Genomic DNA, 23099 nt, shown 5'->3' on the forward strand with positions numbered 1-23099 from the left:
AAGAGAAGAGTGCTGACATCACCCAGTAGAAAAAAAGCATATTTATTATTCATCGGTATAAAAAATTCATCTCAAAAAGGTTGTGCAACACGAACATATGGTCAGTACCTTTCAAAGTGCTTATAACAGCATGTGCAAAATAGAATCTCAAAGATCTTAAACACTGTGTTTTCTCGACATTCAAGTAAATAAAATTGGGCTTTGGATCACATATGTCATTACACTGTGATAGGCTTACATGTAAAACCCTTCCCTCCCTCTCGTCTTAAAGTGCCAACACATACAAGATCAACTTTTTTATGACTGGGGATATTTAGAGCATCCCTGTGATTTTGCCAGTCTTCTGATCCAGTGGATCTACAATTGATTGAAAATGAGGCACAAAGTACATACAAGACAGTATGTATAGTCTTTAATCCCAAAATGGCTGCCAGCCAGGACAGTCCAGGACATTCTGGTTCGCAGAAGGACTTTTTCTCTCTGAGAAAGTGCTGATTGCACGTGTGGGAGTATGTGTGTGTGTGTGTATGCGTGTGTGGGGGGGTTTTGTTTGACACTCAATGTTCTGGATTTGGATGATAGTCAATGCAGCTATGTGTGTATCTTGGCACACAAACAGTGATATGTCTGGCATAGATTGTGTGGTGGTTGGAGTCTGGCGAAGTTTGGCAGTCTACACATCAACAGGGTAGTGTATGTGTGTGTTTTGTGTGTATCTGTGGGGGCAGCAGGCCTGGAGCAGCACTTTGCGAATGTCCTTGTTTCTCAAACTGTAGAGTATCGGGTTCAGCAGCGAGCTGCCTGCCGCCGGCACCAAGGTGGCATAGGTGTAGAGAGGAGGGCTGGACGCGTCTCCCAGCAGCCCCCAAAGCGAGAAAGGCATCCAGCAGCCCACAAACACACTGAGCACCAGGATCAGCCGAGAGAAGCCTTTCCCACGGCCATGTTTGCTTGCATATGATTGGTTGGCAGGGAGAAAGTGCCTCTGGGTTGCGATGGCATGGGCATGCCGCCTTGCCACGCGGCAGATCCCGACGTACAATTGTAGGGTCACCATTACGACCACCAGGAAGCCACCACACAGCAGTGATAGGTATGTCCGGGTCAGAGGTCGTGCTACAGAACAGGAGTTTGGATTATCGAGACAGTGCCATCCCATCGCAGGCCCCGCCCCGATGATGCATGCACCCAACCAGACCAGCAGCAGGAGGATGGCGGCTCTGTGACGTGATTGGCTTGAGCCGTAGGTGAGGGCGTGGCTCAAAGACAGGTATCGGTCCAAAGCGACACCCATCAGGCTACAGAGTGAGGCAGTCAGCGACGTCACCAGCAGTCCAGAGGTCAGCAACTCTGACCAATCACTGGGCTCCACGCAGAACAGGAAGAGGAAGTGCAGCACCAGAGCGACGCCCGCCAGGAGATCAGCCAACCCGAGGCTAGCCAGCAGCAGGAAAACAGGGGCGCGGAGAGACGGTGTGGCCAAGATGGTGGTGACCACTACTGCATTTTCAGTGGCAATGAGGGTTCCCGAAACACACAGGGCGATGCCCCACACTGTGAGGGGCGGGACTTCATATGGAGGTGGACTGTCCATCTGGTCCAGAGGGAAGAAGGGGTCTGTGCCCGATGACTCATCCCAGCCTACGTCAGAGGCGTTCAGGATCATGGCTGATCAGGGGTCACACAAACACAACCTGAGAGAGAGAAAAAAGGAGAGCAAATGTTGCTATTAGCTCTAATGGGCCTTTAACATCTCCATCTGTGGAATTAAACAGCCTTGACGTGGAAGCTGTGGTTTGAGCCTGTGGAGGCCGGATGTGGCAGTAGAGGACTTGGGATGTTAAACTCATAAAAACAGATACAGCCATTACTGGAAGTTGCAGTTGTTCTTGCCCTGGCACTCCTCTGCTCCTATCATTTAAAATAGTATATTGTCCTGTATTGCTGTTTAATTATAATTATAAAAGAGGGATAATAAATTGATTTGATTTCGTTAGTACTGTGACAAAACATTCAGCGTTCATTGATTAGACTAATAACCGATACAGTTGTTGCAACCTTGTTGCATTTTTTTCTGTGCAGTATCATGTGCACCATTCTACTGTTGTTTGTACTGTTAACTACTGTCACTTATCACAAATTGCAATACTACTTTTCTTTGCATCACTATTTCTCATTTCTTTTAATCACTTAACTGTATTTTTTTCATATGAATTTATATAGTACTTAGTCTTACTTACTCTTTCTCTGTTTATTTTCTCTTATTATCTGTTCATATATTTCTTTTCTAGTAGGAGCAGCTGTGATCTACCCAATCCCCCCCTTGGGGTTCAGTGAAGTATTTCTGATTCCTATTCTGATTAAGCCCCATATCAGTCTGTTTATAGCCCAGATAATTTAGAGCCAAAGCCCTTCTTGGTTATTTTGAATTTGAAAAAAGCCTCAGGGTTATAAAAAAAAGAAAAAGAAAACATGCAATAACAAAACAGAAACAGCTGCATGTTTCGATCTCATTGTGAACTTGCATCATTTCCCCAGCTCGTACCAACATCTTCACATTATTCTAAGTCGCCACAAGTACATTTTATGTAACAATCCTGCTGACTCCTGAGGTGTCTGTGACGTCACCATCTATAGTCTTGCGGGAAGTCACGCCAAGCGTAATCAATAAACATTTAGGCGTATTAGTGCAACGCAATATGTGGAGTTACCAGAACCTGGATGCATCACTACGATATTGATCAACCTGACCTTAATATACAACAGCTTATATTAATAATATATGTATTAACATTGTCACTTTGAATCCTTTCGTCGTCTACCTTGATTTTTAATCCTGCACACGTTTTCGGGAGCACCTTTGACATGCATCTAAAATGTCATTATAGCGTTAATATGATGTACAGTGTGACTGGTTAAATCTGTAAACACACTTGCAGATGAAGTGAGTGAGCTCCAGTCTGAGGCTTCCCTCACATATGAAGCTCACCGTGTGAACACGGGACAGAGTGTCCATGTACCGTGCACTGCCGTGTATCTTTAATGAGAAACCCTGTGCTGTACATTAGACCACGATCGGGATATTTCAGGAAATCTCCCCCTTGTTATTTAATACATCATCCACTGCATGCCTTCCATTCTATATACATGTTATTTTAAGATCCGTCTGGTCCCACGGGAGGAGGACTGAGGAGACATTCATCCTCCGCCCTGTCACGTCTCAGAGTGAGGAGGTATATCCCACCTGCCTGTGCGGAGGTCCCTGTTGTATAACACTATTGCAGGTTCATTGCACCAGAGGAGGACGTCCCCGGCACACGCACGGACACATGGACACGCAGACACCGCACAGACACGTACACATGCATTCAACGGAATGTCAGTCTCACCTTTGCTGGCACGATTTCTGGGTTCCTTTGCAGCAGAAGCCCAGGTCCGTTCTCTCCTCCGACAATGATGGAGACGCGGAGATGTGGTGACGGTGTCGGCAGCTCGGTACCGGTTTAAATAAGGACGTTCCCAGTGTGTGATACCGCTCCCTGCTCCCTCTCGTCCTCATCAAAGTTGCACCAAACTCTCTCTTGGCGTCTCCAGCATCTCTTCTTCTTCGGTCTCTTCGGGGCGCGTATGGGAGGCAGAATGGATGCTCTTGCGCGCGGACTCATCCACAAGAGAGCCTTCCTGACGTCAGCGACTGGGAGGCTCGACCAATGAGGGGCGAGCGTAGAGGATGCGGGGAGAGTAAGGAGGAGGGGGCGTGCGCGGAGTAATTTCATTCAGAAAAATGCGGCATCTCAGTCGACCCCTCCCACTGCGGTTCATTCTTGTTCTCGTTTCTGGTAAATAATAATGACCACCACCACCACCACCACCACCCCTCCATCCCCTCCACCCCACCGCCTCGTGCTCAGAGTCATTTTCTCAATCAGACCCAGGGGCCCGGCTGAATGAGAGCAGATTGTCTCGCGTTGGGCTGGGCTCAGAGGTGGCGGGCTGCCGGGACGGAGCTGTCAGTGGAGCTGTCCACGGTGCTGAAACGCATCAGGATGACTCATGGGGAGTCGTCCCGCACTGTAAAAAAGACACACACACACACACATACACACACACACTGAATACCGTACAACTGTCCACTAACAACGAGTTATGTGCCATTTGTGTTATGTAACTCCTCTAATCTATATCTAAAATCTATAATTACTTAATATTTATGTAATCTATACTTTTAAATGCAGTTTTTAACATTTTCATCTGGTCTTTTTTTAAATGTATTTCTATGCTTTAAAGATAAACTTTGCCTAAACACATCATTTGTCTTCTTCTTGTTGTTATAATAGTAATATTTATCATGACTATTATTATCGCTTGTGATCTACGACGTATCTTTTATATATCTTATATAGATATCATATGCTATAATATGATGTGCTATGGTATGATATGATGTGTTATGACATAAAATTATATTATATTATATTATATTATATTATATTATATTATATTATATTATATTATATTATGTTATATTATATTATATTAATGGTATTTTAATCAGTACGGACAGCCTTGAGGTGAGACTGCCTCCTCAGCACACAGCACTTTACATTCCTTAACATCGAGTACATCTTGTCCTTCATTGTGTTCATCTGTAAATGTGCCTTGATTGCGATATCTTGTGTTTTGACTGTACCCTTTAATTCTGTACCTGCAAGCAAAGACACACGTCTACATCATTTAGACAAAAACATTTCCCATTCTGGCCAATTATGAGATTCCCATATGTGATCTAATAATCCCTGAAGCCAGTGAGTATCTGCCTCTATGCGAACACATTAAGATGTGTATGTGCCATATTGTGTCTCTTATAATCGAATAAAAGCTGGCATATGATTAATAACGCGTGTTGTCTAATGTGTTGATGTTCCCGGGGTCCCTGACACCTGCAGTGTCCTAACAACAGCGGGGAAATCGTTCGGCTTCCCCGGTTTGATAGTGAGTGGGCGCTGCAGGATGGGCTGTAACGATTGACTACGTGGTCGCGCATATCAATGCGCCAACCGGGGGGGATCTCTGCAGCCCGAGCCATATTAGGACACGCTTCCTGTTGAAGCTAGACCCCTCCTACGTCACTAAAAGTGCAAAAAAAAAAAAAAGAAAAGAAAAAAAGAAAAACACACACTGACACCTATATTACAGCTGTTTTTGTCTCGCTCACCTCAGGAAACACTCTGTCTGCGTCCCATTTCTCATGACACATAGCACCACCACAGAATATCACAGGTTTTATAATAACTGTTCCTATAAACATCACAGACTGACACGTTTCCAAGGAATATCATGAATCCAGGTTGTCACACATTCAATGGATTCCTATTTCCTGTGTCTGAATTATGTATTTTTGTTACTTCACATGCAGCCTACATATGCACTGCGACTGACAAGTCGTCTCGCCGCCGTCGGCTGTTAAATGGCATCATCATCCTCTTATTTGTCCCTGCTGTGTTGTTTTTTTTGGGGGGGGGGGTTGGTCGTGGAGGAGGGAAATCATGTCCGACAAGACTGCGGAATATCCCTTTGTGTCTTCTATTTATCTATTTATTTTTTATACACGCCGACACACAAAGCAGTCACCGTGCAGAGGAGCCCCAGACAATGTGTGAGTGAACATATGAGAGGTGGGAGTACAAGAGCCACGTCGGTGTGATGGAGGAGGAAGGAGGAGGTGATGGTGATGGTGATGGAGGTGCTGGTATTCACTGCACAGAGCTGAGAAGTGTGTCGTGATTCTGGGCTCAGCGTATCTGATTTCGAGGGCTTGGTCCGGTGTTACTGCAGGCGGTGACTCAGAGCATCTCCATCACAAAGAAGCACTTCGAAAGGTCGAAGCACTTGTTCCTTTTGGCGCTGGTGCATTTGCATGTTCGTGTGCAGAGGTGCAGCTGGGACTTGTGGAGCACTGTCTAAGCAGGGCACTGTGAGACCTGTTTTTGTTGTTTTGTCATTCCGTACAAAACGATCAGTCAGACATTAAAGGGTGAGATCGATCAAAATTGAAATTTCAGTGATGATCTGCTCACACCAATGATGATGGAAAGTCCATCACAACACATTTCAACAACATTGCAGCATGCCCCTAACCAGCTTAAGTGACTGGGGACTTATCTTTAAACATAAAAAAAAACAACCCCCCCAAAAATAAAAAAATAAATAAAATATAATGGCTCCAAAGAGGGTACGTTGACACTTGTTGCTTAGCAGATACAGTGAAGATTTCAGCCTTAAAGGGGTGTGAAAACTGTCTCTTTGAATCAACTTGGGATCTCAGGGCATCACAAGACTTAGATAACCCCGGAGGAGTGGCTTTCAGTTGTTTAAAACAAGTCCCCATCTACTTCTGCTGTTTTAGGAGAATGCTGCGATGCTGTTTCGCTGTGAAACTCCAGAAATGTTTTAATCATCAGTGATCATTAAACTTCGCCAGACTTTCCATCGACATGGGGTGAGTAGGTGATGATGGAATTATCCTGTCCAGATGCTGCACATTTAGCTCTGATCATAATTTGTGTGTTTGTCCATCCATCCATCCATCCATCCATCTGGTAATTAGTCAGTATCTTGCTTCATACATGGACCCTGAAACCTTGTCTGATTAGTTTGTCATAGACAAACCAATTATGTCTGGGTGGACTGACAAGTGATGTGGCAGCACTTCATCAGACAGTGACACATTTGAAGTGATAATGAGAGGTGATAGACTGTTGACGCACAGACTGTGAAATGTACGTTGGTTATACGGTTTCCTGAGTAAGTTCCGCTCAAACGTCAGCGTGTGTTCGCACCGACAGTATATTTAGAGCTGTCTTTACTGGACAGGATCCATCGAGACATATTTTGTTAAGTACTACAGATACATCGCTGATCGAAATGAGTGCCCTGATCGTGCAGATGAACAGCTTTAACCTGACTGTATTTGTTCCAGTCTTCACATGAAAAACGCTCAGTAGATTCCTGCTTATTTTATCTTATGGTTGCCATTGGTTACCACCTTTATTTGGCGTGTAAGCACTTAACAAGAAGCATTTTTGACACCTCTTGTCACAGTGTTTGGCCTTGATGTGAACATTAGTTGTGCTCAGTTTGCTTTCTTAGAGGGTTTCAAAAGGCCCAGGTGAAAGGATCCAGTATTTCTACTTGATAAAGAATTGAATAAAAGGTAAGACAGGCACATTTTAAGCCACTGAATGCTCAGAATCCAGAGGGTTTTTAGAGATCACGTACAGACTCGTCTCTGAGGTTCGAGGGCTGGCAATGTATGAAAGGCAGGTTGTGGGCATACTGTATACTGTGCTGTAGGTAAAAATGAAAAAGGCAAGGGTCTGAAGGTGTGTGCTTGCATGTAGAATTGATTGATTTTATCCTATCTCTTGTTCAGTGCAAATGAGCAAATGCCGGTATGCTTAAACACTAAACTAATGTGACAACCCATCTGCTGCCTCCGCCTTCTCTCTACAGGTCTCTACAGACTTGCAGGAGTTAATCTTTACACCTGGGAATACCCTACGCATAACAGCTGGAGTGAAGCCAGTCCACGATGTTCCCCCATCTCACACACCTCCACATTCGGTTTTGTATCGTTTCCTTTGTTTTCACGGCACCACACTCCTACAGCACACTTCCACTCGCCCACTCCCTACACGACTGATCATACAGATTCCTCCTACCTACCAGAATGCTTTTATCGATTATGTTCTTTCGGTTAATACTTTGTTCTTTAGTCTTATTATGGTGCTTCTCCCTTCTGTTTGAGCAAGGTCATATTACTTAGATTGTAAAAAGCATGAGCATCAACACCTGCTTAAAAATGGCATATTGGCATTGTCACTGTGCTTCAGTTAGATGCTATTTAATGTAACGTAGGAAAGAGATACACCGAAAATGTGCTGTGACCATAACTAATTTTTTTTTGTTTGTTTGCTTGTTGGTTTGTCAGCAGGATCCCACAAAAAATACTAAATGGACTTCAATGAAACTTAGATGGATGATGAGTTTTGCCCCCAAAATAATGCGTGGATCCTGTTTAAAAAAGTCAGGCATATTAAGGTAGCTGGTATCTATGTGTGAGTATAATGTTAAGCGGATCCAAAAGAAATCCGGATCTAGCAGATTTAAATGTGTTTTATTTGATTTTGCATCAGGCTCGATTGAATTAAAGAGCACTTTTGGGCTTTGGCAGAGGTATGCACTCACACTACTGAGTGCCATTCTAGTCTTATCTTTATCTCAAATCTTACCAGGACTTTCTCTGTCAGCTTTAGTCATGAAAATTAACAAAGGAAAAATGGGTTTAAGTATGACTATAAAGGCTTTTTTGCAGATTATTTGAACCTAAATGACTGTCTGTCCTTTTGTTAATGTGGGTACCTCTGCAGTCAGTATTGTCGTTTGTCCCACTGTTGTTTATGTTTGTAACGATTTATATGTTAATATGTGTGCATGCACTGCCTGTTGAGATAAACAGGTATCACTCCGTCCAAACCGGTGTGTATTTCAGCAGGGTGGAGGTGGTACCAGTCGGTTGCCAGGAAACCAAGTTTGTGTGTCGCTCATGTTACACAGATCTCTGTGTCTCCTGTCTTTCTCTCTGTCTGTGTGTTCCAGCCAGGAGCCATATATATATATATCTCTTTTTGGAACATTCGGACGCTATTTTTCATTGAGATCCAACCATTTCTTCTCCAAGCACCAACGTTTGTAGCTGTTGGTGCTCTGTGACTGTCAGGATGCAGCAGCTGGTACTGAAGGTCCTCTGCTCCACACTGCTGCTTGTTGCAGTGGTGCCCACTGTGTACTCACAGTCAGGTATGGGTCCATCCTCATCCGTCTTATTTGTTTTTTCTTATTGTGTGAACATCTCAGTATATTTTGGTCTTTTAGAAACTTGTTTGTGTATCTTCCTACACTTCTGATGTTTCCAGTATAATTCGATCTCATTCGCGGGGCCTTTCTCTCAATTTTTTTCTCTCCTGTATCTACCTCTGGTGATGGTCTGTCCTGAAGTATTTCTCACAACCTTAAAATAAGCAAAAACTATGAGACATGACTAAGAATCTGCTGTCTTCTCTCTGGCATCACTCTATTTGCCTACTCACTTTTGTCTTTTTCCGACTTTGTCCAGACTCGTGGGAAGTCTGGCAATATTCAAGCTGCAAAAAATGTTTCTCTGGGAAGATTAATGTGAGTTGGCCAATCAGTTCGTTTTGAGTGACTCTTCCACCTGACTGCCAGCTTTATCCCTCCTACAGATTGTTCTCAAGCCGACTCATGTGACCTGTGCGTTGGAGACTCCATGCTCAACCTGACTGGCTGTGTCTGGAGGCTCTGTCCAAACGGTGACACACACACACACACACACACACACACACACACACACACACACACACACACACACACACACACACCTGACCTCTGATAGTAATTCAATCATCACAGCTGCTGTAACATAAGCTTCCCAGGTTTGTACAAGATGACTGAATTATTTAGTATGCCAGGAACACACACGATACACACACAATTACACAGTGGCAGAGAGCTTGAGGGGAAGGGGCAGGGGGAAAAAAGGGGGCACCAGCTGTATGAGGTGGGGCACCAGTGAGCAGGGAGTCGTGAGACACTTAAAAGTGAACTAGAAGGGCACCCTAGAGGGCACTTCATCATGGTTTATCTACCATAGGGGGCATCCAAGAGGGGACCGTTGCTGCGGTTTTCTTTTAACATGGGGGCATCGGTGCGCACACGCAATAAAATGCTTGTTATTTCTCTCGCAGGTAATGACACAGGCACGTGTGTGATTGACGACGGCAACTCAGCAGACAACTCCATGAACTGTAGCTGGACCAGAGTGTCTGACCTGTGCACAGGTTAGCAAACAGCACACTCCAATATGAACACAGGATGTTTCCCAGCAGCCTCAGTAACTCAAATATACTTTTTGTGTTTTTATTTCCCAGTTGTCGAGACTGTAGCTGAAGGAGGAGGGGACGGTGACTCGGGTAAATTATACCTTCTCCCCTCCAGCATCCTTTTACTCCCCCTCCCCTCTTACTTGCGTCAGACATTTATGATTCCCGTTAGAGCTGAGTAAAAAATGTACCCTATTGCTATTTAGTCAGAGCTTTCACAGAAAAAAGCCCTGGCTTTCATCTAATTTCACCGTAGATTAATCAAACCCATTCGTCTCTGTTCCCCCAGGTGACGGAAGCAACACCAGCTCACCCCCACAGTTCTCCCAGGCCAAGTTTGACATGTCCAGTTTCATCGGGGGAATCATACTGGTGCTGTGCGTGCAGGCAGGCGGTCTCCTTGCCATGCGCTTCCTCAAATCCAAAGAGCAGAGCAGCTATGACCCCATGTGAGTTTGTGTGCACGTAGGTGCCAGATAACAGAGTATTTCGCGTGACTGCATCAGTTTAGGTGCCTGCATGTAAATGTGTCACTGTGTGAAGAGATTTTCTGTTGGTGCAACAGTGGCCTCTGGTGGCCGGCGTCAACAACAGCAGCAATGATACAGTGATTCACCTTTAACACCCCTCCAGATTGTATTTAGATTCCATCCACAAAACCCATCAGTCCATATCAGGATTCTGTGTGTTTCCATACAGAGAGCAGCCACAGTGAAGACAAGACATGTGAAGGGCAAGAAGATGAGGCTGGAGGACGACAAGCAGTGACTCATCCAGTTGTGACGACAAGAGTTTTTTTTTTTTTCCCCTGTCCCATTTCCCATTTTTGGTTTGGTCCCCTTGTGTACCCCTAGAGGACTGGTGTGTTTATGAGCGGACATTTCATCCTGTAATGAGAGTATCTGCATGTGTTCACTGTGTTTGTATTGTATTTACATTTCAGACACGTTTTGACTGTCGGTGTGCCACCAAGGAGCAAAAAAAAAAAAAAAAAAAGACTGATTTTCTCTCCTTTGTGATGAAACCCACTGCGAGTTTTCACCAATACTACATGTTACAGGTTTGTCCTCTTACAAACAACAAGCCACTAGCTGAATCAATGTTTCAACTGTGTAAATAGTACAGTGCAGCTGTGGGAAAGGTTGATATAATCCCATGTAGAGAGAAGGTCAGACAAGGTCATAACAGATGGTTCAAACTTTTTTCAAGATCCCTGCAATAGACCAAAATAAGATTTTGTTGAAGAATATAAGTATATAACTCACTGAAACAAAAAATTAGATTATTTACGTTTGTTGTACATTCACTCTATGCTTTAAGCTGCAGTGAGTTAGGTAATTAAGATAGGAACCCTGAGGAACCATCTTAAAGTTTAAAGTTCACTGGTCCACAGAAGTATTACTGCATGTGTGAAAAAAGGTAGTATAAAGCCTTTGGTGGCTCTATGTAATCTGATAAACCAGTGATGTCACACCATGCATCTGTTCCAGCAAGTGACACAAACGAAGGCAATTTATACCCCTTTTTTCACATATGCAGTAGTACTTCCCCAAGACCTGTAAACACATTTTAATGTGTGAAATTAATAGCGTTACCCTTTGAACAACTCATAGGAACATAGAAGAATACAGCTCATCATCTAACACAAGGCCCAAAGAGCAGCAGTAATAGTAGTAGAACTTTACACTTCATGAATAATCCTCTGATGTGCGTGTGATATCTGTTTTTTTTTTTTAACAAATTTTTGTTTCGACTGCTTATATTTACACTACATAAATGCATAACAGCTTTAACCCCTCTATAACCAGTAAAAGAGATGTGATGTGACCCTGTTTACTCATGCTAATGCTGGTTAAGTTGAGCGATATGAGTATGTTTGATTTTTTTCTTGTGATGCCACTAGAATGAGAAATGCTTAAAAAGGCTGGCAGTCTCAATAAACTGAAGACAAACACCTGTTTCTGTCTCTGCCTGTGTGTGTCATGTCTGCTTGTTTGCATGCAAATGAGGAGTTGGGAGCAGCTAATCACAGAAAGAGATTGTACAGTACGTGTTGAGCGTGTGTTTGCAGAACAAGTGAACTGATTCTGGGTGCGGGCAGGGACACACCCCCAGTATCTGCTGATAAGATCCACCTATTAATCTATAAGCCAGCAGGGATTCCCAGTCCACAGCAGGGTCTGAGCGCTGGTAGAGGCCTTCAGGGGAGCAGCAAGATGGCTGTTTGGATGAAGCAGTCGCCGTCCGAGCCAGGACCTAGAGGCTTGAATAAGCCCACACAAAAAAAAGTTCCCAACAGGGCAGACTGTGGCTGTGATCCAAGTCTGATGACAAAGGACAGGACTGAATACAGATCTTTTACACTCCAAATTGACCCTCCCCCAACGCACACACAAACACATTTCTAATGAGAGAAAGGGACGTCAGGCACACACACATTACCACAGTGCACACTGAACAGTTGAGGCAGGCTTCATGTGCTGCTGGCTATTTTCTCTTCTTCTTAAAACCAGTGATGGCATTTAACAGATTAGATTGACATATCAGTATTGTACTGAAGTACCCTTTTTTGGTGATTACACTGAGTGCTTCTATTATCTGAGGCAAATGTCAAACTTTTCACTCACTACATTTATTCAATAACTTTAGCTGCAAGCTATTTAGCAGATTACACGCTGCTTCAGAACCACAGTGGCACAAATTTGAAATCAATTTATTCCATCTGCCCTTATATAAAAACAAAACTGATTCCTATAATCACAAAAATTGTATCTGAAAGTCCGCCCGGTGAGTACTAGGTCAGCTTATAGTATGCAGCACATTCATATAATGTTAAAATGCAGGTTTATTTGTACTTTTCACACTTAAAGGATCAATTTGTAAGACATGACCAGCAGCAGATTGTGAAGAAAGAACAGTGTTGACAGTATGTCAAAAACGTCTATGTACTGCGCTGAAAAGATGTTTGCTGACGTTAGCACACTAGCAAGCTAGACAGCTAGCCCTGGCCTGCCTTTTACTAATACAGCATTGTACCGTGTCAGTTGTTAGCGTGATAAATTACATACAACATAAACTCACAAAATGTCAAGAAACTAAACACTCATTTCTATTTTCTTTGAACAGAAAAATTCACCATACACCATCTAAGTGCTTAACTGCCTCACTAGCTCATCATGAAACATGGGTCAGTCAAAGTTGATGAAAACTAAATTAAACTTACCCATACAGTCTTCACAGCTATCCGGCCACGAGCTAATTAGCGGTAGCTAGCTACAGCCAAGTAGAGCTAGCAAAGAGCAGCAGTTTGCTGTTAGCCGCAGCGACTCTGGTGATTCGCTGCCCCCTAAGTTTTTGGAGCTACAACTACCTTTGAATTTATCTGACAAACTACACCTTTAAGTTATTGCTAGAAAATGACTTCACTTACATGAGTACATTCAATAGGATATCAGATACTGACATAAACTTTTACTCAAGTAGTAAGGATGACTTTCACCTTCCAAAGTATTTTTTTTTTTTGCTCATGTCTGCTTTCAAGGTATTTTTCTTCGACAAGGTTTAAAACAAGCAAAACGTTGTGTCTGTGTGTGTGCAGTAGAAGTTGTAGGCTACAGGTGTGGGTGCAGCAGCTTCGGTGAGGGGGCAGGTGTGTGTTTAGCAGGTGTGGACAGCTACAGAAAGAAAGTTACAGCCCACCTCCACCCTGCTATTCGCTAAAACATCCGTGTTTTATGTGAGTCATATCATACAGTCAAACAACACACTGTCTGACGCTCCTCACACACACACACTCACACACACACACACACACACTCACACACACACACACACGCGTTTGTGTATCGTGTGTGTTGTGTTTGCTCTCGCTCGGCTCCCAGCTGACCGTGGTGTCTCAGGAGGGCGTGTTCACGGCGCTGCACACGGAGCTCGACACGCACACACCGCACACGGAACAACTTTTTCTCCAAACTTTCCACGCATGGAACGGACGGAAGCTGACGAGTGAGGTAACATACTTTTTTTTTTTTTTTTTTTTTTGGAGGGAGGGAAGGGGGATTTACGCTCGATTTTGTGTGTACTTTTAAGAAATGCAAGGGGGGGTTAAATTTTGCTCCAAAGGCGGAAAAAGTGGTAACAGGTGTCCTCTCTCTCGCGCATAGCTTGTTCGTGGTGAGTTCAAGTGCTGAACCGGCCTGTTTTACCTGCAGGGAAACGTTATTTAAATGGTCATGAGCAGGCACTCTTGACAGCTTGCGTTGTGTTTAAAAAAAAAAAAAAAAAAAAAGGTACAGCAGCTGTTCAATTTCAGATCAGTACATCACTGCGTGCTGTCAAACTGGAATATCATTACTACTACTACTACTACTACTACTACTACTACTACTACTACTACTGCAACTACTATCATTATTATTACCTCTTATCTTCTCTACCACACGCTGCCATTTTAATGTTTCTGTGTTGTTTAGGTGTCAGGTTGTGAAAGTAGCTACGTTCGTTGCACTGTTTACCAAACTCCCAACCGCTTGGCAAGGATAATTGATTTGCGCATGCGTTAAATACTCAAAGGTAAGTAGCCCCAAGACAGGGAACACACGCACACGCCCACACTCACTCACTCAGTCAAAGAGATAAAAAATGATTGTACTGTCGTGCTGCAGGGTTTATTTAATCATCAGGCTACTCGGTGTCAAACCACGTAGTGGCAGTTTAAAGGGACAGTTCAAAACATACAACAATGTATACTTTTCAAAATAAATTATTGATCCTGGACATACATGTATATTTTTCCAATAAAGCAAGGTGTTATTTATCTATCTAGACTGTTTTGTTGTAAGTAACAGAGTTTTGGATGTATTGGCTTTGAAAGCCTGAACAGCAATGTGCCATTACCCTGACTCAAAATACCCTACTTAAAATACATTTACCAAAGTTACACTGAGTGTAATTTGGTGGAGAGAAAATAGTTCTGACTTAAAATTAGATTACTCACAACAAAGTCTGTGGATTATCATGAGTAACCTGATCATGATTTCTGGAGAGAGACATTACAGTTGAGCTTGAGCTGTTTTGTTTTTGGCTGTTTAAGCACCACAACCCAGGTGATGTCTAGTTGCTTTATATTCAAGAGAAGGCAGACATCTCTAAAGCTGATATCTCCAAAAGTCTTCAACTCACAGTGAGAAAATTTGAAATGGATAAAATTGACAGTTCAAGGGGAAAATATGTATTTTTGATTTTGGGTAGAAGTGTCCATTTAATTACTATTACTAGCATTTATACTCAAGGCATTGTAGATGAGAGAGTCTATACAGGGGAGTATTTGGAGCGAGCCTGGATGAAAGTAATCGAAGCAGACAGGAATAGCCTACCTGACACAGCATGTGTCCTCACCCACAGGTCCCAGAGGTACTGGAGGAAAACATGATTTCAAAGTGTATTGAAGGGTTCAAAAAAGTGGCTCCCAACCACAGGAAGAGATACACCTGAGGGATGATTTACAGGATAAGCTAGAACACAATAAATGTGTCAGCTACACATAATATTGTATATTTTCCTGAAATTTCCTTGCTTTTTTTTTAATGAAAAACTGGAAACTTGTATCTCCTCTGGCCCCTAGAACCTGAGATGGAAAAATCTTTTCTGAACTCACTGACATATCCAACATGTGACAGCAAATAGATAGCAAATAACAGTGCTTCATTTGAAGGGTCATAGAGCAAGAAGATTGGAAGCACTGGTTAAGCAGAAACAACAAGTTTTACACTAGACTCGGTTTAGGTTTCAGTATTGTTTTTACAGCTCGTTTGATAGTAATAAGGGATGAATAGGTGACGTCTGTTTGTGGTTTTGCTTCCAGGATGGAGGAGGAGCAGGTTGACCCTTCTCTTGACTTGAGCCATCTGACAGATGAGGAGCAATCCACCATCCTGCAGGTCTTACAGCGTGATTCGGAGTTGCGTCGTCTTGACGAAGGACGTGTAAGGTCAGAGGTGACTGTTAATCCTTCTTTAGGGGTCCAGTTATTAACAAAAATGTACAGAATATCAAAAGGGAACATGTCAAGTCAAGACGAGTCAAGTCAGAGAGTGGGCTGACTGCTTTGCAAAAGTGTTAGTTCTGCACATTCTATTTATGACTTTAGCTAATTTTAGAATCATTATCTGCCATCTCCACTCCACATTTTTGTTTTAGACGTCTGGCTTTTCCATAGTTTCACTTTATTTATGAGGCACCTTATAGTTTTAACAAAGCACTTCCATTTAACCACCACTTGCTGTGAGTCTGCCAGCTGATGAAAGCCAAATAACTGGGCTTGATTGGTCGTTCAGCCTCTGCCTTAGTGAGGGAAGTTCATGAAGTATGCAGTGATTATTTCTGCCTACAGTGCAGAGCAGCTCCTGCATGTGAAGAATGTTTGTAATGCTGTTAACGACCACAAACCACATGATCAGAGAGCCCCATGGAAGCTCTGAGTTAGTTCATGAGAAACCTGTTGTCTCCAATTGTGATGCTTTTGATGATTTGTCTTCAGCTAATGATAGATTATCATTATTTTTTATTGTGTTTTTGATCAATTGTTTAGTCTATAAAACATCAGTAAATAAAATTAACTTCCCATCACAATGTCCCAGCTCCTAAGGTAGATAGCCAGTCCTTAGTTTTGTGAAACTAAAGAATATTTACAGAATCCTGTGGTTAATGTACATGTAAACCTGGCGAGTCAGATATTGTGTGTTTTTCCTCTCGGTATGATTGACACAGGTCTCAGTGCTTTATCTGCTCAGTAAGAAGTGGAAATAGTGACTGTTTAGTTTGTGACCTAAGTTATCATCAGCTGACTTTTGCCAACCAGAGGTTGTGATTGTTTGCTTTTTAAACTCGGCCCTGTGTCAACACGGCAGGATCCTCGAGGAGAAAGAGACAGACCCGACGCGTCTGCGCTCTCTGTCGGGAGCATGGTTCACGGAAGAGCGCAGCAAACGCCACCGCAGCCGGTCGGGCAGCTCCCTCGTCGGCGCCACCATACGTCACAGGAAGACAAAGAACAGAGGTCTGTTTGCAGTTAACACACCACCTCTAGGCTTTTACAGACCTGCGGGTGCCTGTTTTCCTGCTGTTGTATGGGATGGGATATCCCAGTGATGGTTCTGTGGTTGTTGCTATGGTTACAGATGTGGCCCTGACTGAGCTGTTCAATGGCGAGAGAGAGGAAACCTCCCACAGCGGCAACACGTCTCCTGAGGCTGAGAGAAGACTGAAGGACAGCAAAGACGAGGAGAGCAGTGATGGAATGTAATGAAGTACATTTACTGAACTACTGAAGATACTCATTTCTTTAATCATTTGAGTATTTCCATTTTCTGCTACTTCATACCATTCCACAATTATTGTGCTTATAATTTAGATAAAATGCAATTTTTTTTCTCACTGATTCAGATTATTACAAAAATGCTGAATTGTATGGAGGACTGAAACTGCCAAGATCATAAATGAATAAATAAATAATGCCTTTATGATACTCAAGACAAATTACAAAATGTGATTTTAGAAATCTACATCAAAAAGGAAACATTAAACACATTAAAAACATACAGAAAAAATGACATCATCAGATCAGAGAAACAAACTAATATGCAGATAAATGCACAAAAAATAAAAGTAAAAATAAATGTAGCATGATGGAGGTAATTATTAGAATATTTATATTAAATATAAATAATTTATTTTTGGATTTTGGCATCTTCAGTCATCCGTAGAATTGTACTAACATGTATTATATGTGTAATTTTCTTGTCATACCCCTTTTTGCCAGAAAATTAATTTTGATACACAAAATGTATTGTCAGACACTTTTACTCGAGTAAATGACTCTGGGCTCTCTGTACAACACTGGTTGAAGTGTCTGTCACAAAAGAATCCCCCCAAATTTCAGTGTGTGTGTGTTGCTGCATATCCCCTAATATCACTTGTGGGTGTTTTCAGGAGTGAACAAAGTTTTAAACCGAAGCCTGCACCCAGAACAAAAAGCCCTGCAGCACAGGTCTGCGTACGCATGCTTATTTTTCTCAGTTCTATTCTTGGCAAGGAAAAAATCATCTACATACAAACAATCGTTTCTGATTCCAGGTTCTCAATCAAAGACATAATTCCACATCATCCAAAGGTATGAAAGCTTCTCTCTCTAAGTGTATCTGTAGCTCTCTGTCTCGTAGTTTTGATATTAACTTATCATTCTGCTTATAGAGTCTGAATGGAGAAGTAACGGCCATGCAGAGGAACCTGAGGTGATGACAAGTCACACCCACACACAGATTACCACTGCTGATGGTTGTATCGGGCTATTTATTTCACCTCCTATTCGGAGTCCATATTCTTCGTTATCTAAATGCATTAATCGATCACATTTTGACTTTTCACATGCAGCAGTGGAGTATAAAATTGACAGGTTATATAGAGAGAGACAGGTTATATAGAGAGAGTGATGACGGCTTGCACATAAAACGCGTGTGTGTTTGTGTGTTTAGGATGACTTTGACGGTCACAACGGGGAAACTGACTCTCTGAGCAGCAGCCTGACAGAGCCAGAGCCAGAAAGCTCTCTGAAAACCAGCAGCTCCACTGGCAGCCTTCAATCAGGCTACACGGTAGGTGCAATACATGCATGCACGCACACTTACACTCACACACACACTTTAGATTAATTGGTCATCCAGTGACGCAAGATGACTCAGCTCTGGACTATGACGTCAACACTGATCTCTGCTCTGCGTGTGTGCGCTAAAGCTCAGTGGAAGCATGATGAGTCTGTTCAGCTCGGGGGATTTTGGAGTGGTGGAGGTGAGGGGCCGCATCCAATTCTCATTGGTTTACGACACCCAGAAGGAGGAGCTGCATGTCAAAGTGTACCGCTGCGAGGACATCGCATCGGCACGCAAGAACCGCTCAGACCCGTAAGTGACAGTGTATGTGGAAGGGCATCATGCAACGACAAGGTCACATAACAAAATCTGTCAAAAATGTGTGTGTGTGTGTGTGTATGTGTTTCACAGATATGTGAAAGCCTATCTCTTACCTGACAAGTCGAGTCACAGTAAGAAGAAAACGTCAGTGAAGAAGAAGACACTAAACCCGGTCTATGACCAGATGCTCAGAGTGAGACACAGAAATCTCTTACTTGCCATTTGTCCCTCAGCTGTCCTTCACGTGTCCTGCAACACGCTCTTGAATCTTTTTCATGAATTACCATATTTCATGTTTTCTCCTTGTGGTAGAAGATAACATGTTATGCTTCCTGCACTCGCCCCTTCCATTTTTCAAATTTCTGGCTCTTATCTCGCAGTATAAAGTGCGGATCGGAGAGCTGCGTAGCCGGACCTTAAACCTGTCTGTGTGGCACGCCGAGCCCCTGGGGAGGAATGTGTTTCTTGGGGAGGTGGAGGTGTCACTGGGCCTCTGGGACTGGACCTGCAGTCAGCCGCTGTGGCAGGACCTGCAGCCACGGGTAAGCAAGTGTAGACATGCAAATGCACAATGATGTATTCATGTAAATTAGAATGCGAGTCGGAATCCTCCCAGACAAATATTTACCAGAACGCTATGCCGCCTGCATGTACATTTGCTTAGCATCTGAGTGTCTGTGTGACAGCAGCTTTGGCAGCTTTGTTTGAGACACAGAATACTGGGAGGAGTGTCTCTTGTGTCTGGGAGAGCTGAAGGGAGACGAAGACATGCTGTGAATTTCAACTAAGGTTTTTATGTAACCTAATCTTTCCCTGCTTCGCACTCCCCCTTGCCTTTCCTCTCGCTTCCCTTCTGTGTCTTCTCCTCAACCTTTATCTTTTCGCTCATTCCCCCCCTCCACCCTCCATCAAAGGTTCATGTGAGTCCAGACTCCATCAACAGCCGCGGGATTATCGTGCTTTCTATTAAGTTCATCCCAGATGGATACGAGGGTGAGCAGAGCACACACACATCACTGATGCAAGCTGTGTCCCAACTCAATCACACACTGTCTGGCTGTCTCACACATCTTCTTGTGTTTGTGCGAAGGTGGTGGTCTGCCTCTGACAGGAGAGCTTCACATCTGGCTTCGGGAGGCTCAAGGTCTCCTGTCCAGCAAAGGGGGCCCAATAGACTCTTTTGTCCGCAGGTGTGTCAGCGCCGCAACATATTACGTGATATTTTTTTGTTGTGAACCCGACATGTATATTCATCAGTAGGCTGTCATAATTCTTCAACTTCACATGCACATTTATGATTATCATATTTAGGTCTATCTCTGTCATAGTGTCAATGATTTGACAGAATTTTGGTTTGATCGTAATGTAATCATAATCTACACCCCACAAGCTACATACTGCCAGACGCCAGTCGGCAGAGTGGTCAGAAGACGCGGATGGCCAAGCGCTCCATCAGCCCTACCTACAACCACACCATGGTGTATGATGGCTTCCACACCAGCGACCTGAGGGAGGCCTGCGCTGAGCTGACTGTCTGGCAGCGCGAAGGGTTAAAAACGCACGTCCTAGGAGGGATTCGTCTGAGCTGTGGAACTGGTGAGCGTCCCTCTCTTTTTATATATGTCCACAGTACACGTTGGTGCAAACTGTTTGATTCCAGTATTATTATATACATTTAACATAACCTGTGTGTTTTGTTGCTTTCATTATAAGCATACAAAAGTGAAAAATGAAATGACTGGTCATGTGTAGGGTCCTGTTTTCCAGTTTCAGTGAAGGCATTTGTGACAGATGATGTAAAAAGCGACCAGAGAAGGGAACAGCACTCATATCTCTACCTTGTTCTGAAAGCAGCAGTCAGTATTTGTTCTCTTGTGCCTGGTCTATGCAGAGGCTCTTATCTCTTATCTCTTACCTCTCAATTCCGGTCTGGTGTTTGCAGTGTGCTTTTTAAATTAACTCACTCACATATGTTTGTCTTAAGTCAGTAGTTGAGTGGAGATTTGACGCAGTATGGCAATAGGTTTACAAGGTAGTGAATAAAAGTGCCAACCATCTCATTTTAACATTCAACTTCGTGTCCTATTTCCTGTGTGCTGAGCTGTGATTACAGATTCATTGCCATCTCATGGCTCCCCTGACATTTTTGTTGGCTCGTAGGAGGGCAGCAGTTTCTGCATCAGAGGATGCGACATTAAAGTTTTTGTTTGACTCTTTGGTTTATTTTATGGATTTGTAGATGGTGCCATAAAAGTAGTTTTATGCTTCACCTACAGCGGTGCTTAGGAGTTGTGTGGTGACAATATTTCAGACGAGCGCTTCACTTTGCAGTTTGTCCTGTTGGCATTTCAGGCATTTCAGGTGGTCGTGTCATCACAGCGAGGTCATTTCTTGGTTACTGTGTCACAGTGTTACTGTGCATTTGAGATATCTCATATTGTGTTGGTGGTGGAGGATGAATCACTAGCAGAGTTCTTCATGTAAGCAATGTGCAAAACGGTTCTGGCTCAAATAATTTAGCTTTTGTGAGCCAGTTTGCCTCGATATTGATGGTGCTGTTTTGCTCATAGTTGGTGTTTTGATGAGTCGTGTGTGGCACTGACAGAGTAGCAGCCTCCATCTTGTTGTGGGTTTCCTGAAGGAAGATGATAGCATTACAGTGGTGAGAAGCGACAACCTCAATGAGGTTTTGCTTCTTGTAAACAGATATCCAACATAAGGTTTTCATATTGAGAGGTCAGAGCTGACTTGAGTAGACTTCCGGGACTCACTCACCCACCCACACACACACAGAAACACTCTTCAGTGCATTACTCGATTGTTATGCTGCTAATTCCCTATACTTTGCTAGTTACCTATTATTTACATGTTACCACTCTGAATAGGTAATCTTACATGACTGCCTCATATTTACCATTTTGTACTATCTATCTTTATATTTTTCATATAGCTCTTTTTTTTCATCAGGGTGTGCCATTGTATTTTTGTTGATACGACACACTGTGGTATGATGCAATATGGTATAATACAATATGATATGATTCAATATATATAGATATGATACAGTATGATACGACACAATATACTTTATTAAGTTGTAATGCACAGCTTCGATCAGAAATTGTATTTGTCAAACCTAAGAGTTTTGCACAGTAGTACAAAACATGACAATGGGGTATCTTAAATATTTTATATGTATGTTTAAGAATAGTGGTCAGATATTGGGATTGTTTCCATGGCTTGATTCATAAAAGCATAACTCCCCAGTGTGTGGATTGTGCCGAGATAATGTCCTCAACATAACTGCTGAATCCTTGTGTGCTTTCTAATGGCAGGTCAGAGTTACGGGGAGGCTGTCAGCTGGATGGACTCCACAGAGGAGGAGGTCGCCGTGTGGACCTCCATGATCGAAAACCCAAACCACTGGATCGACACATCACTGCCAATCAGAACTAACCTTGCGCACCGGTCGGACTGACGCTCTTTGTGCACAAACATTAGTTCATATAATGGCTGGACTGAAAGAATACCCCCTCAGAACATTTAACCTTAAGCTGGTTATTTTCACTTTTCATTCATACAAACACACACACAGGCGGCAGTAGTGGTGCAATATTGTGAGTTAATGGTGTAGGTTAGATATATTTAGTTTGGAAACCAAATCTGTCTGCATTTGAAATGTTTACTTGTTACGTGTTTTGGTTCGGTCTGTATCTTATCTGACAAAAGTACATTTGTAATCATTGTAGTTTATTAATTAAATTTCAAACCTGAACTGATGAATCAGCTGGTATTTGTCTTTACTGACTAAATGAAATATTATGCCAAGGAGACAAAATAGAGATCATTTTATGACATCAAAAACCACATATTTATTTCAAGCTGTTTCCCACACCTCTTGCACTCTTTGTTCTCTAAAGGAACAGGAACATGTATTTTGGTTATTCCTTCAGGCAAGAGTAATTATTAAATTCTTAGGTGTCACTTCTGTAACTGGATAGGAAAGAAAAAGCCTGCAGTTACATGCATTCATTTTTGCTTTTTTTTAAACAGATGGGCTGACTGCCATCTTGTGGTCACATTTTAAACTAACACCTTATACTTTTTAGGCAAATTACAGAGAGAAGATAATGTCTTGTATTTTGTCTTTGCATCAGAACAAACTGTTTCACAT

The 23099-nt window shown here is 42.8% G+C and overlaps 3 protein-coding genes and 1 long non-coding RNA gene across 6 annotated transcripts; 3 read left to right on the forward strand and 1 right to left on the reverse strand.

Moving 5' to 3' along the window:
* Positions 1–26: 26 nt before the first annotated feature.
* gpr186 (G protein-coupled receptor 186) lies at positions 27–3656 on the reverse strand. The gene is made up of 2 exons (XM_037093292.1): positions 3390–3656; positions 27–1694 (listed from the first exon to the last, which is right to left on the reverse strand). Exon 2 carries the CDS (start codon positions 1664–1666, stop codon positions 674–676), a length of 993 nt encoding a protein of 330 aa, XP_036949187.1. The 5' UTR covers positions 1667–1694; positions 3390–3656; the 3' UTR covers positions 27–673.
* A 3417-nt stretch (positions 3657–7073) lies between these two features.
* On the forward strand, positions 7074–8574 carry LOC119017366. The gene is made up of 3 exons (XR_005074411.1): positions 7074–7213; positions 7513–7623; positions 7994–8574. It is a non-coding gene; the product is annotated as an uncharacterized LOC119017366 (long non-coding RNA).
* Positions 8575–8589: 15 nt separating this feature from the next.
* Positions 8590–11896, forward strand: cd164l2 (CD164 sialomucin-like 2). The gene is made up of 6 exons (XM_037094029.1): positions 8590–8859; positions 9303–9389; positions 9825–9917; positions 10008–10049; positions 10249–10408; positions 10659–11896. The coding sequence occupies exons 1-6, from the start codon at positions 8781–8783 to the stop codon at positions 10672–10674; spliced, it is 477 nt and encodes a 158-aa protein (XP_036949924.1). The 5' UTR covers positions 8590–8780; the 3' UTR covers positions 10675–11896.
* Positions 11897–13498: 1602 nt separating this feature from the next.
* Positions 13499–22708, forward strand: sytl1 (synaptotagmin-like 1). Of its 3 annotated transcripts, none has more exons than XM_037094026.1 (16): positions 13502–13969; positions 14432–14531; positions 15823–15948; positions 16868–17016; positions 17138–17258; positions 17949–18006; positions 18093–18129; positions 18210–18250; positions 18491–18610; positions 18750–18916; positions 19016–19118; positions 19306–19467; positions 19840–19918; positions 20016–20115; positions 20316–20521; positions 22261–22708. In XM_037094026.1, the coding sequence occupies exons 3-16, from the start codon at positions 15824–15826 to the stop codon at positions 22401–22403; spliced, it is 1611 nt and encodes a 536-aa protein (XP_036949921.1). In that variant the 5' UTR covers positions 13502–13969; positions 14432–14531; position 15823; the 3' UTR covers positions 22404–22708. The 3 variants fall into 3 exon arrangements, with proteins under 3 accessions (XP_036949923.1, XP_036949921.1, XP_036949922.1); XM_037094027.1 differs by lacking the exon at positions 13502–13969 and adding an exon at positions 14085–14132; XM_037094028.1 differs by lacking the exon at positions 14432–14531 and having other exon boundaries at positions 13499–13969.
* Positions 22709–23099: the final 391 nt, after the last annotated feature.

This window comes from Acanthopagrus latus, chromosome 3, assembly GCF_904848185.1.
Source record: "Acanthopagrus latus isolate v.2019 chromosome 3, fAcaLat1.1, whole genome shotgun sequence".
NCBI lineage: Eukaryota > Metazoa > Chordata > Actinopteri > Spariformes > Sparidae > Acanthopagrus > Acanthopagrus latus.